Source organism: Leucoraja erinacea, chromosome 8 (genome assembly GCF_028641065.1).
Source record: "Leucoraja erinacea ecotype New England chromosome 8, Leri_hhj_1, whole genome shotgun sequence".
Lineage (NCBI taxonomy): Eukaryota > Metazoa > Chordata > Chondrichthyes > Rajiformes > Rajidae > Leucoraja > Leucoraja erinaceus.
Window position 1 is genome coordinate 13,995,677 of NC_073384.1, and position 17,308 is coordinate 14,012,984.

General features: G+C 47.3%; 1 protein-coding gene across 1 annotated transcript in view; it reads left to right on the forward strand.

Annotated features, from left to right (window-relative positions):
* The window catches only part of syne1b (spectrin repeat containing, nuclear envelope 1b), a 386,581-nt gene extending 369,472 nt beyond the window's left edge, over nt 1–17,109 (forward strand). Inside the window, 2 exon segments of the mRNA XM_055638842.1 lie at nt 3,252–3,310; nt 16,019–17,109. Coding sequence (XP_055494817.1) covers nt 3,252–3,310; nt 16,019–16,262 — 303 coding nt within the window. The 3' untranslated portion in view covers nt 16,263–17,109.
* The last annotated feature ends 199 nt before the right edge of the window (nt 17,110–17,308 follow it).

Here is a 17,308-nt window from a genome sequence, read left to right on the forward strand (position 1 = left end):
TTGAATCCTGACTACGGGTGCTGTCTGTGCAGAGTTTGTACGTTCTCCCCATGTTTGCGTACGTTTTCTCCAGGTGCTCTGTTCCCTCCCACATTCCAAAGGTTTGTAGATATGTTAATTCCTGCAAATTGTCCCTAGCATATAGGCTGCGAAAGTGGGCTAACATAGAACAGGTGTATGGGTGATCATTGGTCGTTGTGCTATCGATGGGCCAAAGGGCCTGTTGCCACACTGTATCTCTAAACTCTAGCAGCTGCATCACTGCCGCCATTGCCTGACCTTCCAGTTTGGATGGAAGGACATGAGGTGGATGTGTAGCCATCACCTTTGACATTTGACTCCCTCTTGTAAATAACCACAAGCTTTCATATCACCTCTTTCAATGCCACGAATCACCCTTGGTCCTTATTGCGAGTCTCAAAACGAAAATTAGCACTAAGATTCAGATTCAGATTCAAGTTTAATTGATTAGCACTAAGGAAGAGACATTGGAACGGAAGATCAAAGACACTGTTAAACGGCAGCTTAAAGCAATGGAAGAGGAGTTTAAAAGTCAATCTTGTCCAGCAGTTCTGCCTGCAGGCTGTGGACCAAGGAGGAGATGGTGGCTGGATTACAGGGAGCGGGAGTGTTAGATCAGTACAGGATCAGGGCTCTAATTCTGTGTCTCAGACTCTGATAGTCCACGTTGTGGTATGAGTCGGTGGAGAAAGATCCTTCTTGCAATTAAGGCCCAATGGAAGCGAGGAGGTTGACTTTAACATTCTGATAGGATGGGGTGGGTTAGGTAGAAGCTGACTCTTTACTGTGGTTGAGGGCTTAGAATAGAGGTACAGATTGGCCAAACTTGCCCAACTGACCAACATGTCCCTTCTACATTAGTCCCACTTCCCAGCATTTGTCCCATATCCCTCTAAACCTATCCTATCCATGTACCTGTCTAAATGTTTCTCGAACATCGCAATGTTACCTGCCTCAACTACCTCCTCTGGCAGCTCGTTCCATACACCCACCGCCCTTTGTATCAATAAGTTACCCCTCGGGTTCCTATTAAATCTTTCTGTTTCAGTTTAGTTTATTGTCACGTGAACCAAGGTTTTGTTGCGTGCTCTCCCAAGTCAGCAGAAAGAAAACCATGATTGCAATCGAGCCGTCCACAGCGCACAGATACATGGGAATGACGTTTAATGCAAGATCAAGCCATTAGAAATTCAATCAACGATAGTCTGAGGCTCAGCAATGAGGTAGATAGTAGATCAGGACTGCTGATGTTGGAGCAATGGTTCAGTTGCCTGATAAATCTCCCCCCCCCCCCCCTCACCTTGAACCTATGTCCTCTGGTTCTCAATTCCCCTACTCTGGGCAAGAGTGTGCTTCTAGCCCATCTATTCCAATCATGATTCTGTAAACCCCCTCCCCCCATCACCCTTCATCCTCCTGCACTCTAAGATAAATCCTTAGCCTTCTCGACCGCTCCCCATAGCTCAGATGCTCTAGTCCTGGGCAACATCTTCGTAAATCTTCTTTGTACCCGTCGCAGCTTGACGACATCTTTCCTACAACATGGTGCCCTGAACTGAACACAATACTCTAAATGTGACCTCACTGCCATCTTATATCACGACAACATTACCTCCCAACTTCTCTACTCATTACTCTGACTGATGAAGGCCACTGGAATTTGGAAGGATGAGAGGGAATCTTATAGAAACATATATGTTTGAACATGCTAGATGCAGGAAACATGGTCCCGATGTTGGGGAAGTCCAGAACCAGGGGCCACAGTTTAAGAATAGGTGTTAGGCCATTTAGAACTGAGATGAGGAAAAGCTTTTTCACACAGAGAGTTGTGAATCTGTGGAATTCTCTGCCTCTGAAGGCAGTGGAAGCCGATTCACTGGATGCATTCAAAAGAGAGTTAGATAGAGCTCTTAGGGCCAGCGGAATCAAGGGGTATGTGGGTAAGGCAGGAACGGGGTACTGATTGTGGATGATCAGCCATGATCACATTGAACGGCAGTGCTGGCTCGAAGGGCCGAATGGCCTACTCCTGCACCTATTATGTCTAAGCATAAGGTGCAAAAGCTTTTTTTGACCACCCTACTCACCTGTGATGCCACTTTAGATTAAATGAGAGAGCTTCAGGGCACAGTGGAGCAGGAATGTTGCAGGCCTGGTACCATGTGCTACGGTCTGCACTTGAAGCCGAGACCACAGTGGTGGTTTAGTTGAGTGAAAGGGAGAATAAAAGGAAACTTTATTGTGCAGTCGTTACAGTGAGGGGGTGGGGGGGGAAGATTAAGTGAGGGGTAACTTTTTTCTACACAAAGGGTGGTGGGTGTATGGAATGAGCTGTCAGTGGAGGTAGAAACTAAATGCTGGAGTAACTTAGTGGATCAGGCAGCATCTATGGAGAAAAGAAGTAGATGATGTATCGGGTTGGAATCCTCCTTCACCTTTTCTGCTGAGATGCTGCCTGACCCGGTGAATTACTCCAGCATTTGTGTCGTATCTTTGGCATCAACCTGCATCTGCATCTGCACCTTCTTTCTACACATTTAACCAGAGGACGTAATAGCAGCAGGTACCATCATAACATTTAAGGCACGTTTGGATCGGTATATTGGATAGGATAGATTAGGCAGGGAGGACTAGTGTCGATGGGGCATGTTGGTCAGCATGGCCACATTGGGCCGAAGGACCTGTTTCCACACTGTCTGACTCCTGGCGATATGCTGGACTGGTGGACAAGGACCAGTGAGGGTCATCGAACTAAACAAATCCCAGACGACTCTTCCACAACCAACAATGGACCATTGTGGGCTCCACTTTTTCTTTGGTCATCTGTGCCGGCTCTGATTTGTTTTTCCGAGCCTTTTCAGACCCCTCTCCTCTGACTCCCAGTCTGAAGAAGGGTCTCGACCCCAAAATATCACCTATTCCTTTTATCCAGAGATGCTGCCTGACCCCACTGAGTTACTCCACCACTCTGTGTCTCCCATATTACAGCATGCACACTGTCAAATTCCACCTCCCCACACCACCCCCTCAATAGCTAATCAATAAGCCATTAAGCCAACGTACTGTAGTCCACAAGAAGAGCCAGTTTCCTTGTTATCATGAATATTAGTCGCCTCATCTGATTTTTTGCTGCACTTTTTTTTTATTTGTGTTCTATCATCAGTAGCTTTGTCTTAATTTGCCTGGACTGAACATTCTCTTTCTTTACCCCTTCCGTTCATTCCAAACAGCCACGAGGCATTTGTAGCCTCTCCCAGCCTGGAGCCTCAGTCAGCAGCCCATATATCAGGTACCTTGTTCTCCTGGTTTCTACAGGTTTACCTCTAGCGCTCAGAGAGGATGATGGAAACTTCTAGAAAGCGTCCCGCACGCTGAACACTCGGGGGGGGGGGGGGGGTTTGTCAGGAGCACGTGCAAGAAACTGCTTTTAAAAACGATGCAAAAATTCCTTCAGGCCCAGGCCCATTGTTGTGCTAATTTATCGGCAAGACCTGATTGTTACTAAACTGGCTCCCAAAATCAATCAGCCAGCTCGAACGGCACAGCAAGTAGGACGCTAGTGATGCCAGCTAAGAATTTTCCCACATTGATTCAGATATATGCATTTACCAAGCTTCCAAAACATTCCCTTGTACAAAAATGAGCATGTTATATTATCCTAGAATATTGGATCGGAATATCCAATCTCACAATTTTGGAGTGGTGTCCCAGTTCCAAATGCACAGTATGCCTTTAATCCCATTCCATCTAGTCATGTTTGCAGAACGACCCATCAATTGAACATTCTACTGCCGGGCCCTCCAGCCTTAAAAAAGCTTCCATCATCATCTTTGATCCTAGACTTTAAATAAATGGAGTTAATGGGTTTTGCAGTAAGACAGTATTATATATACTCTTCAGACACTTCCGACTGTTGCTGGAATGCTTTCACCGCAGATTAACAGGATAACCAACTGCTATATCTTTGCTTCTGTCCATCCTGCCTGCAGTGCTTTAACCTGGCCACGAGAGGGCAGAATTGCAGCTTCATCCTGCTTCCGACATCTCGCTCATCTCTGAATGTGTCTCATTTTGCCTTGTGTGTGTCCGACCTTTCTGTCTATTCTCCACGTGTTTCAATCTCCCCCCCCCCCCCCCCCCCCCCCCCTCCCAACCCGGTCCCAGCCGCCTCAACTGGCTTCTAACACAAACTACAAAAAAAACCCCACTAATGCACGATCCCTAACAGTACTCGGAGGTAAACTGTGCAACTTCATTGCAGCCGAGGAGCTGTGCGATTAACTAACCTTTGTACCAGTCCTATATGCTTCTAATGGCAGTGTTCCAATGCATTCTTTAACACCAGTGTTACTAGCAGCTGGCTCTAGAAACTTAACAGCGCTTGAAACTTGCTGAGCAACTTGCATTTGAAAGCTAATTCTAGCTGTGGCAATACAGTAAGGTCAGTGTGCTACTGCCTAGTTTATTGTTATGTTTCTTGTCTGTGTACAATATTTAATTTGTTACATTGACAAGCGCTGATATAAATCAGTTTTCGCTGAATAGAGGAATAAATCAAGCGCACTGGCCTGACAGTTTGTGGTCAGTATGCCTGTGTTTTATAAATATTTGATCTTGAACATTATGGGCTATCAGCATTTGTTCTCTGATCAGAGTGCTTTGTGTTTGATCTCACAATGCATGGCCCGACCACAACCATGCACAGACTGCAATGAGCATTAAGTAAGCATTGTTCCTGAAGTTCAGCAGCATGAGTTTCTCTGGAGAAGGAATGGTATGTCCAAACATCAGGGAGGGGAAAAAGTACTACACTAGCTGGGAGGAGCAAATTCCTCTCTCTGACCTAAGTGGTTAAGATGCCTTTTTTTGGACTAATTTCTCAGCCTGTGGTCCCTCAATCGGAATGTGCTGCAGATTGATGCAAACTGTAGCTGGGAACTGCGCTCTTTGCAGGTCAAAGGTCTTCTGCTGGGGTTAAAGGAACAGGTTAAGAAGGGTCCCGACCCAAAACGTCACCCATCCTTTTTCCCCAGAGATGCTGCCTGACCTGCTGAGTTCCATAGAAACATAAAAAATAGGTGCAGGAGGAGGCCATTCGGCCCTTCGAGCCAGCACCGCCATTCATTGTAATCATGGCTGATCATCCCATATCAATAACCCGTGCCTGCCTTCTCCCAATATCCTTTGACTCCACTAGCCCCTAGAGCTCTATCTAACTCTTAAATCCATCCAGTGATCTGGCCTCCACTGCCCTCTGTGGCAGGGAATTCCATAATTTCACAACTCTGTGGGTGAAAATTTTTTTTCTCACCTCAGTCTTAAATGACCTCCCCTTTATTCTAAGACTGCGACCCCTGGTTACTCCAGTACTTTGTGCCTATCTTTGGGTCAAAGGGGACTGGAGATGTCGGCAGGCTCTCTGGAGTAGGGCGATTTCTCAGGCTGAAAGGAAATTACCGTCCGCTCAACGTGGCATTGGATACGGCCGACTTAGCGATTTGTGGGTGTGGAAACACAGCGTGGAAACACCGAGTTCATGCCGATCATCGCTCACCCTTTCACACGAGTTCTTTGTTACCCCACTTTCCCCATCCCCTCCCTGCACACCAGGGACAGTTTTACAGAGGCCAATGAACCTACAAAGCCGCACCTCTTTGGAATGTGGGAGGAAACCCACGCGGTCACAGGGAGAGCGTGCAAACGCCGCACAGGCGGCACCCGAGGTCGGGATCGAACCCGGAACCCCGCGGCTGGGAGGCAGCAGCACTACCAGCTGCGCCAGTGGGCCGCCCCTCATCGCTGCGCTAGCTTTATGAGTGCGTGTCTCCTCTAGACCAACGTTGCTCTTCAACAGAGTAAGATTCAACCTTCCATGACACCTCCGCCTGTCTAAGGGGACCCGCAATGCTTGGTTCAATTGGGGTGAAGGTCAAACCATCATTCCATGCTGGATCCAAGTCTCCAGGCAAATTGTTGGTTGTGATGCCTCATCATATTTTTCTGGAGTGTGTGGACCAACCAGTCGAGCTGTTGGTTTTATGAAACAAGCCAAACAAAATAGTATTAGTAGTGTTGACGGTATTAGTTACAAGGAAAGGGTTGGACAAACTTGGATTGGTTTCTCTAGAATGCTGGTGGTTGAGGGGAGACCTGATAGAAGTATATCAAATGATGAGGGAGAGATAGGGTAGACAGCCACAACCTTTTTTTCCCTCAGGGTGGAAATGTCAAAGACTAGAAGGCATTAGGTTTAAGGTGAGAGGGGTACATTTTAAAGGAGACGTATCGAGCATGTTTTCTTACACAGAGGGTGGTGGGTGCTTGGGCTACCAGAGCTGGGAGTGGGGCAGCCACGATGGTGCCCTTTATGAGGCTTTTAGATAGGGACATGGATATACAGTGAATGGAGGGAGATGATCATGTGTAGGTAGGTGAGGTTAGTTTATCTTGGTATTATGTCCAACACCGACAATTGTGAATAGTTAGTAACCAAAACAGCTTGCACATGCTTCATGTTAAAGGAGTATCTTCACAAATAGGTCAAAGAAAAGACCAGAAGGTGAGCAGGGATTGCAAACATTCAGGGCGGTTCGGTGGCCCAGCGGTAGAGATGCTGTCTTACGGCGCCAGAGACCCGGGTTCGATCCCGACTATGGGTGCTGTCTGTATGGAGTTTGTGCGCACTCCCCGTGGCCGGGCAGATTGCTGGACAAAGATCGGAGATGTTGAAACGGGTGTAATCCCGAGAGGTTAATCGGTTGCGAATTGTTAAGATCAGGGATAGGAAGATTGCAAATTGGGTATCAATGCTATGAGTGAATGGGGAGGGACAGAGGGGTAGGGAATAGGTGCAAGGGCAGCCAGGTTTTGGGGTGGGGAAGAGGAGAAGGGGAGGAGGAGAGAGAAATGGAAGGGTGGGGGGGGGATGCTGTTGGCGGAGAAAGAGGGGTGGTGCTGTGGGTTAGTTCCATAAAATTGGCAAATTCAATGTTGATACCGTTGGGTTGTAAGCCACCCAAGTGGAATACCAGGCACTGTGGCACAGTTTGAGTGTGGCCTCACTTCAGCAGCGGAAGAACCCCAGGATAGAAAGGTCAGTATGGGAATGGGAAGGGGAGTTATCCATGGTTAGCAACCTGGAGAAATGGTTGCGCTTGGCCCACCCGGTTGCAAAAGCATTTTAACGCCCATTGCCACTCCGAGCTTCTGTCCTGGGCCTCCTCCACTCCTCCACTCCCAGAGCTCGGGTGTGCTCCATCATTTGAATGCCACAAAATGCTCAGTTGGTCCAGAATGGTCCACAAACCCCTCTGACTTCAAGCACGATTTAAACTTCCCTTCCCCCGCCAATTGCACCCTCTACTTTCACCCCACACAGCAGCAAACTCCTGGGCAAGGAATCCGATGGTCTGGCAAATTCCCCTCCACAAGGGCTGGCATCGACCATGAAGGCCCTCACCCCTCTTACAATTAAAAGCCTGTCTAGTCCCACCTTGAAAGCACAGCAAGTGGGGGCACGGTTGCGGAGTTGCTGCCTTACAGTGTCAGAGACACGGGTTTGATCCTGACCACGGGTGCTGTCCGTATGGAGTTTGTACGTTGTACCCTGTGGCCACATGGGGTTTTCCGGGCGCTCCGGTTTCCTCCCACAATCCAAAGACGCAGTTGTTTGTAAGTTTCATGGCCGTTAAAATTGTACAAATGATCCCTAGTGTCTAGGATAGTGCAGAGATCGCGGGTCAGCGTGGACTCGGTGGTCCATGGACCCCGTTTGCTCACTGTATGTCTAAAGTATAAAGTATGCAGAAAGGTTGCACAAGAACAGTTCAGACTATTAGGTATTTCGGTATAAATACAACGGGGCTGAATAGTTTACAACTTTGCCCTGTGTTCTCAGAATAGCATTAGCCTTAATTGTTGCCTTCATACAAGACATGCTTTTTAGTAGCTATCTTGTTCTCGTATATTTCCATGGCATGTACACATATAGTTAAAAAATAAAGTTGGATTGCTCAATGGTCACAATCATGTAACATTCTCAGACCAATGGTGATGTTATTGGACTGTTCCCTATTCTCTTGGGGATGCCGGTGTAATTTGAATCTGACTAGATTGCATTTTCTGAAGAGGTAATAGTGTATAACAGTGGTGTAGTTGACATGATCTGTCGTAGACACAACTAAGGCCTCTGATGGGAGACTGGGCCGATGGTGGCAGAGTATAGGAGCAGGGAGGTTCTACTGCAGTTGTACAGGGTCTTGGTGAGACCGCACCTGGAGTATTGCGTACAGTTTTGGTCTCCTAATCTGAGGAAAGACATTCTTGCCATAGAGGGAGTACAGAGAAGGTTCACCAGACGGATTCCTGGGATGGCAGGACTTTCATATGAAGAAAGACTGGATAGACTCGGCTTGTACACGCTAGAATTTAGAAGATTGAGGGGGGATCTTATAGAAACTTACAAAGTTCTTAAGGGGTTGGACAGGCTAGATGCAGGAAGATTGTTCCCGATGTTGGGGAAGTCCAGAACAAGGGGCCACAGTTTAAGGATAAGGGGGAAATCTTTTAGGACCAAAATGAGGAAAACATTTTTCACACAGAGTGGTGAATCTGTGGAATTTTCTGCCACAGAAGGTAGTTGAGCCTAGTTCATTGGCTATATTTAAGAGGGAGTTAGATGTGCCCCTTGTGGCTAAAGGTATCAGGGGGTATGGGGAGAAGGCAGGTACAGGATACTGAGTTGGATGATCTGCCATGATCATATTGAATGGCGGTGCAGGCTCGAAGGGCCGAATGGCCTCCTCCTGCACCTATTTTCTATGTTTCTAACACATTTGTGCAGAGTGGTTAATATTTGCCTTGACCCTCCATCGTTCAATCACCTTTATCACTTGTCTCGCCACCACACCTAGTCATAAATCTGAGCTTCATTTAAAGATGACACAGGTCAAACCTCATTATATCACAGACGTTCTCTACCTGCGATGAAGCTATCTTCTGGCTAACCTGTTTAATTTTAATAAAACAACCTGTTAGTGAGAAATGAGGTACTGCTTGTTCCTGTTGTGTTTGTTGCATTTCATTAACTCCCATTATTGGCGTTCTCAGACGTCTGAGGTAATGTATAATAGGACTTCAGTACAGGAACACTGTGATGCTGTTTAATGTCCCATGACTTCAGCTACTATAATGGGCATTAGGAATGACTGGGAGAGAAGCCACATCTGTAAGCTCAATCCTGGAGCGCTGATGCAGTCTTAGTCACCCTCGGCTTGGCCTACTGCTCGTCGTAAAGGAGAGATTACTCATTACAGTAGCAACCCAGTCTTAGGCAAACATGTATTAAACCTTCCTCCACACTTGTTTATATGCAGCTACATTGTGTAAGTGCACAGTATCTGTACCATCGTACCTGTGGCTCTAACTGAGCCCGAGACAATTGCATTGGGCGGCATGTTAGTGTAGCAGTAGATTATAATTGCCTCACAGTGCCAGTGACCCGGGTTCGATCCTGCTATCTGTGACGAGTTTGTATGTTCTCCCTATAACCCTGTGGGTTTTCTCCAGGTGCTCCGGTTTCCTCCCACATCCCAAAGATGAGGGGGGGGAGAGGATGGATGGTGGGGGGGGGGGGAAAGATGGTGGGGAGATGAGGGCGAGGGGGGGGGAGGATCTAGGAATAACTGTGCACAGTTCCCTGAAGGTGGAATCTTATGTAGATAGGGTGGTAAAGAAAGCTTTTGGTGTGCTGGCCTTTATAAATCAGAGCATTGAGTATAGAAGTTGGGATGTAATGTTAAAATTGTACAAGGCATTGGTGAGGCCAAATCTGGAGTATGGTGTACAATTTTGGTCGCCTCATTATAGGAAAGATGTCAACAAAATAGAGAGAGTACAGAGGAGATTTACTAGAATGTTGCCTGGGTTTCAGCAACTAAGTTACAGAGAAAGGTTGAACAAGTTAGGTCTTTATTCTTTGGAGCGCAGAAGGTTAAGGGGGGACTTGATAGAGGTCTTTAAAATGATGAGAGGGATAGACAGAGTTGACGTGGATAAGCTTTTCCCATTGAGAGTAGGGAAGATTCAAACAAGAGGACATGACTTGAGAATTAAGGGACAGAAGTTTAGGGGTAACATGAAGGGGAACTTCTTTACTCAGAGAGTGGTAGCTGTGTGGAATGAGCTTCTAGTGGAAGTGGTGGAGGCAGGTTCGTATTTATCATTTAAAAATAAATTGGATAGGTATATGGACGGGAAAGGAATGGAGGGTTATGGTCTGAGTGCAGGTAGATGGGACTAGGGGAGAATAAGTGTTCGGCACGGACTTGAAGGGCTGAGTTGGCCTGTTTCCGTGCTGTAATTGTTATATGGTTATATGGTCTATTACCACGCTGTATCTTTCAGCTAAACTAAACTGAATGAGTGGTGCCTCAGTTAATAAATACCCCACTTTTGGATTGTGGCAGCTTCAGTATCAGCTATAGAATCGCCTTTACAAAAGGAGGTGAAATTAAAATGGACATAGTGACTGTGTATCAGTACTTAGTTAAGGCAGGTTAATGGAGCCATGGTCATGAACTGCGATGTGATTAGAGGCAGAAAAAGCTTCTGGCCGACACACACACACCTGTTCCTGATGCAAGCCGAGAATGATATGGTTATTCTATTCAACTCTTCACCTCCTTCCCACTGATGCTGTGCAGGATAGCATCTTAGCTTTACTTTTTAGTTTTAGAGATACAGTGCGGAAACAGGCCCTTCGGCCCACCGAGTCTGCCCCGACCAGCGGCCAACCCGTGCACCAGCACCATCCTACACACTAGGGACAACTTACAGAAGCCAATTAACCTACAAAATGCACGTCTTTGGAATGTGGGAGGAAACCGGAGAAAAAACACGTGGTCACAAGGAGAACGTACGACCTCTGTGCAGACAGCACCCGTAATTAGGATCAATCCCGGGCCTCTGGCGCTGTGAGGCAGCAACTCTACCGCTGCGCCACCGTTCCGGAGTTTAACGCCTTCTTGCTATTCCATCAAGCAAACTTGTCCCACCTTGGTTCATTCTGCACTGGGCCAGCGCTTGGCAAGTCCTCACCCAGAGCATTTGTTTGTCCCAGCTCCAAACTTTCCATTGCTTGTCAGTGAGTGACCAGCAGTGAGCTGGGACAGACATTGACATGTCTAGTTCCACCACTCCAGCCCTTCCTTCTCTCCGCCCACTGGTCCCTCTCTCCCTCCCTCCCTCCGACCCCGCTCTCTTCCCCCACCAGCCCTTCGCTTTCCCCCAACCCCTCTCTCCCCCCCCACCAACCGACCCCCTCTCCGCCCCCATCTTTCTTTCTCCCCACTCTCTCCATATCACTCTCCATCTCTGCGCTCTCCACCTCTTTTCTCCCGCCCCCTCAACCCTTCTCTCCTCACCTCTCTTTTTATTTTCAGACAGCAGTGAGAGCGAGTTTTAATTAATCCATCATCTCTCTCTCTCTTTCCCCCACTCTCTCCCATTCTCTCCAATTTTTCTCTCTCCTATTTTTCTCTCTCCCATTCTCTCTCTTTCTCCCACTATCTTCCATTTTTCTCTCCCCAATTCTCTCTCTCTATCCCATTCTCTCCCTCTCTTTCTCCCTTCCATTCTCTCACCCCTCCACCCCCATTCCCTCTCCCTCTTTCACTCTCTCTCTCTCTCTCTCTCTCTCTTTCTCTTTCTCTCTCTCCCTCTCTCCCTCCCTCTCTTCCTCTACATTTCTTTCTCCACTGATACTTGGTTTCTAGAAGTAGTGCCTGCCTGGGGCCCCATCACTACTGTGTTGAATGGCCGAGAGAGGCATCACCAGATCGTGTTTAATATAGTTTATTTTAAATGAGCGCTAGTTGAGGTGTTGTGAAAAGATGATGGAAGATGTTTACACAAATTAACTCATTTAATCAGTACCATGTACTGCTGCTGTTGAAGCTATTGATCATGGCTTTGAAATGTACCCAGCAGAGAGCTGAGCCTCTATCAGTCCATGCGATACAGCTGCAGGTTATGTCAGTTTTGCTCTATCTAACTTTATTCTTCTGATAAATATCCTAAATGTTCTTCAGGCATTTTCTCTGGTGTGTAAGGTTCCACTGCCAAAGTAAATACCGTACTATGATGTGGGAGAGACTAATACCACTGCATTATGTTGGTGGCTTATATTTTTATTTTAAGATGGTCGCAGGGTTGTCTTGACAGTGTATGGAAGCTGGCGGCCTCTGTTATGTTGCGAGTTAGGAACTCGGAGACTGTTAATTCATGCTTCACCTCCTATAGTTACTAATGACAAGCCGACAGGTTGTTAACTAACTGCCCTTCAGAGAAGAGCCTTGGGGTTAGACCATGTGTGACCTTGCTTGTAATTTCCCATGCCCCAAGTACAGCTTCAGAAGTGCCTGAGGGTCCAAATACCCCTTTCTGCTCACAGCAGGTGCAGATGGTTTGGGTCTCTCTGTACGATGTTATCGCGTGCTGATAACTATCAAAGCTCGCAGCTTAATGTATTGTACACATGCCTTGTGTTTGTAGCTCACTGTACTATTGGAATGGGCAAGGAAGCCTAGGGCAGCACGGTGTCGCAGCGGTGGAGCTGCCACCTTTCAGCACCAGAGACCCGGGTTTGATCCTGGCTAAGGGTGCTGTTTGTATGTTCTCTCCGTGACCGCGTGGGCTTTCTCTGGGGGCTAAATTCCAAAGACATCCAGGTTTGTAGGTTAATTGGCTTCTGCAAACTGTCCCTGGTGTGTAGGATAGAACTAGCGTTCCGGTGATCGCTGGTGGGCGCGGCACGGCGGGACGTCGGGCCTGTTTCTGCGCTATATCTATAAAGCCTGTGGACGGTTTTATACTGCGCTGGAACACCTGATAACGTTAGTTTATTGTCACGTGCGCAGTGAAATGCTGTTGTTCCGTGCTAATCAGTCAGCAGAAAGGCAATACATGATTACAATCGAGCAATCCATGGTGTACAGATACATGATAAAGGGAATAATGTGGATAACGTTTTGTCCAAGATAAAGCCAGTAAAGTCCGATTAAAGATAGTCCGAGTGTCTCCAATGAGGTAGATAGTAGATCAGAACCTGCATGTGGGATAACTTTGGTTAGCCTTGTCTCAGCCCACTCCCACGTGCCATGGGCGGGTGAGCAATTTGGTTTGTTTCCCCCCCCCCCCCCCCCCCCCCCCCCCCCGCCGCAAAGATGTGCCTGAAAAATGTATTACAATCTGGATGAATGCATATGACTGGAAGTTTTTATGTTGTGTGTCAGCCTAATGCAGCTGGCTGTTTAATAAACAAGGGAAGACAGCTCGGATTCCAGACTCTTAAAGTCACACAGTCGGTCGCTGTGAGCCTAGCTCTTGCCTGCAGGGAGCTGAAAGGCATCTAGTGATTCTGATGTTGTTGTGACTGTAAGAGATCGACATGGTGCCATTAGGCTCATTCTTCGCCCATTATCTTGAATTGGTCAATATTTGCACCGGTTATGTAGCCATCTCTTAGTTGCTCCTTAGGGTGGTAGATTGTGGTCGCAGTTAGAATTAAACATGAGATGGCGAGGCTGATCGATGGCTGCGAATGATGAGCACCCAGTCCTGAGTTACTGTGCACTGGGGAAGATACATGAGAGAAACAGAGTCCTCCAGGGAAAATTCAACTTTGACATCCTGGGGCATTCAAAATCAACTTCAGGACACCATTTGAACTAAGTAAGTATGTTTTTTAAAGCCACTTGACCTCTTTAAGCTACAACCAAAGCCGGGTCAGCAACCACAGCAGTGCCTATTTAAAGCGGCAGTTGTGTAAAGCTCTAACCACCCAGTCTCCTAATCTGAGGAAAGACATTCTTGCCATAGAGGGAGTACAGAGAAGGTTCACCAGACTGATTCCTGGGATGTCAGGACTTTCATATGAAAGAAAGACTGGATAGACTCGACTTGTGCTCGCTAGAATTTAGAAGATTGAGGGGGGATCTTATAGAAACTTACAAAATTCTTAAGGGGTTGGACAGGCTAGATGCAGGAAGATTGTTCCCGATGTTGGGGAAGTCCAGAACAAGGGATCACAGTTTATGGATAAAGGAGAAATCCTTTAGGACTGAGATGAGAAAAACATTTTTCACACAGAGTGGTGAATCTCTGGAACTCTCTGCCACAGAAGGTAGTTGAGGCCAGTTCATTTGTTATATTTAAGAGGGAGTTAGATATGGCCCTTGTGGCTAAAGGTATCAGGGGGTATGGAGAGAATACAGGTACAGGATACTGAGTTGGATGATCAGCCATGATTATATTGAATGGCGGTGCAGGTTCGAAGGGCCGAAGGGCCTATCCTGCACCTATTTTCTATGTTTCTACGCCCGACCCAGTGGACGAGTTGCGTGCTGGCCACAGAACCACATCTATGAGCACAGATTACAATTGCACCACGTTTTTTAATCTCTGCTCCTCCAGCAACATTTCTTCCAAACGCTGCAGTGGGTTGATTATAATCGTGTGTTGGCTTTCTGCTGACTGGTTAGCACGCAACAAAAGCTTTTCACTGCACCATGTGACAAAAACTAAACTAAACTAAATCCCCTCTTCAGTAGCGTAGAGAGAGAGAGAGGGAGAGAACTGCTTTTGCAATCAGACACGGAGGAAAGTCAATGGGGATTTCCAGGAACATTTCAGGGAATGGAGCAGGTTTTGTACCCCAAGGGTTGTGAGAGCTGGGTATAATGTTGGAGGGTTGCTAATACGCTCTCCCTAAGCTGCAAGAAACCTTCAAGGAGCAGCATCTCCCCACCGTATATTGTAGCAGAGTATTTGTAGTGTTTAAGAGGGAACTGCAGATGCTGGAGAATCGAAGGTTACACAAAAAAGCTGGAGAAACTCAGCGGGTGCAGCAGCATCTATGGAGCGAAGGAAATAGGCATTCCTTCGCTCCATAGATGCTGCTGCACCCGCTGAGTTTCTCCAGAGTATTTGTAGTACCATGTACTACGGTAAGGGCAAGAACCTGTCGAAACCATCTACAACATTCTTTTTCACTCATAAAAATTCAAAGAAAATGAGAAAACCTATAACTGTGTTTGATCACTCTTGATCTTTTAGCATTTGACAGATTAATGCTCAGACTGTTAGCCTCTAGGTTTGATGTTATTTAACATTTGGTGTTTAGTTTTGAGATACAGCGTGGAAACAGACCATTTGGCCCACGCCGACCATCCAGTCACCCATACACTAGTTATACACCCAGTTTTGCACCTGACACACTGGGGACAATTTACAGAAGCCTATAAACCTACACGTCTTTGGAATATGGGAGAAACCCAGAGAAAACCCACGTGGTCACAGGGAGAACCTGCAAACTCTGTCCAGGCAGTGCCCGAGGTCACACCCGGGTTTCTGGTGCAGTGAGGCAGCAAACCTACCACTGTGCCCCCCCACCCTACACTTTAGGATCACAAATCATGATCTCTCGAACCTGCACTTTCAGCTCGGAGCAGCAGTGGGTTTGAAGTTTACACAGGGCTCCATACCAAGGTGATCCACAGGACCAAGGTGTGTGTATGTTGGCCATTCCCCGCCTCAGGTGGTGGCCATGTAGATTGTAAACTGGGCCTGGTTTATAGTGAGATGCATCAGAGCCCACAAGGTTCCTTCTTTGAAGGTTAAGGGCCTGTCCCACGTGGGCGTCTTTGCGCGTCATTTACGTGACGCGATGCACGACACGCATGTCGTGACGCGCACGTGATGCTCGCATGGTGCACATTACGCGTGCTTGGTGTGTGGTGATGTAGGCAGTCGCGCACGGCGCCCCAGGATTTTGTGATGTACAAAATCTTCGCTCGCTATCTGCGTGACGCGCAAATGACGCCCGAGTGGGACGGGCCCAAGGCTTTAGTAGTCCAACTGAGACAAATTGGCAGCTGGAAATGTCTGAAGAGCCTCGTGTTGCCAACTAACGCTTGACTTGGCTGTGTTCTTAATACAGGTCCAGCACAGGAAACCAAGGAGGTTCTTTCCGTTCTGAGGAGCAGAGAGCCCAGAAGAGTCCTTCCTTCCTACTACGAGTGCTCAGGGCGGCGTTGCCCCTCCAGCTCCTGTTGCTGCTGTTGGTGGCACTGGCCTGCCTGGTGCCCATGAACGAGGAAGATTACAGCTGCACCATGTCCAACAACTTTGCTCGCTCCTTCCACCCCATGCTGAGGTACACCAACGGCCCTCCTCCCATATGATTCCCAAGAGCACGAGCGAGGACGGAATCATGCAAGGAGGAGGGGGTTGGGGAGGGAAGGGGGAGATGCGCAGAGCTCTGGCTCGGGCCATTAGCCCTTCAAGACCTCTCTGGGGGAGATGGCTGCCATCCAGCATCGGGCCGGACGCAAGACGGCCGTTCCCAGTCGCCTGGCTCCAGATTCAGTACGACCTGTAATATCAACTTTAAATATCTTTTCCATGTTCTTTTTAAAAGAAAAACATTTGCTTTAGGAATGAACACACATAAAAAGAGCTGTTAAGATTAACCTTTTAAAAGTCAGTGTAAATGTTATGACTCTGACGGGGACTGAGCAGAGTAGAGGCAGAACTTAAAACTACTTCTGACGAAAATTGGATGTAAACTAAAATCAAAGACATTATTTATGTACAGTTTGCTAAAGCTATTATCGTCCGTGTTATAACTCATGCTGAATGAATTACCTGTGTGCTGCTTGCAACTTCTCTCCAATGCTTCCACAGACTGAATTTACTAGTTTTTGTTGGGGCATGGATGTGTACATAACATTATAAATATAAATCTAGCCATGAACATCCCATCTCTTGCCCTCGCAGCTGGCGTTTGAAGCAATCCCGGCATGAATCAGGAGCTGATTTAACCTCTGCAAGACCCCTCTTGAGTAGTGTCACACCTTTTAAACTGCTGTTAGTGTCTGATCGTGGCATGCTCAGATGGTGGTAAATCTGCAGTGAATTTTTCTATATGAAAGGCAGCCTTGCCGACCGAAGAGTAACAATATGAAAGCTGGTTCTTTTGGTGTACAGTGGAAAACTGGGTTGCTAATTAAAGATCTACTTCTTTCACAAGTGTGCTGGTGTTGTTACTGCTGAGCTTCTGCCCAACTTTGGTGTGCGTCTTCGGAGGGGGGGTGGGGGAGAGTCCTGCCTTGGCATGGAGTCGTCGAGTTAAGAGTCATGTAAGCATGGAAAGTGGCCCCACTTGCCCATGCTGACCAACATGCCCCAGCTAGTCCCACCAGCCTGCGTTTGACCCATACCCCGCCAA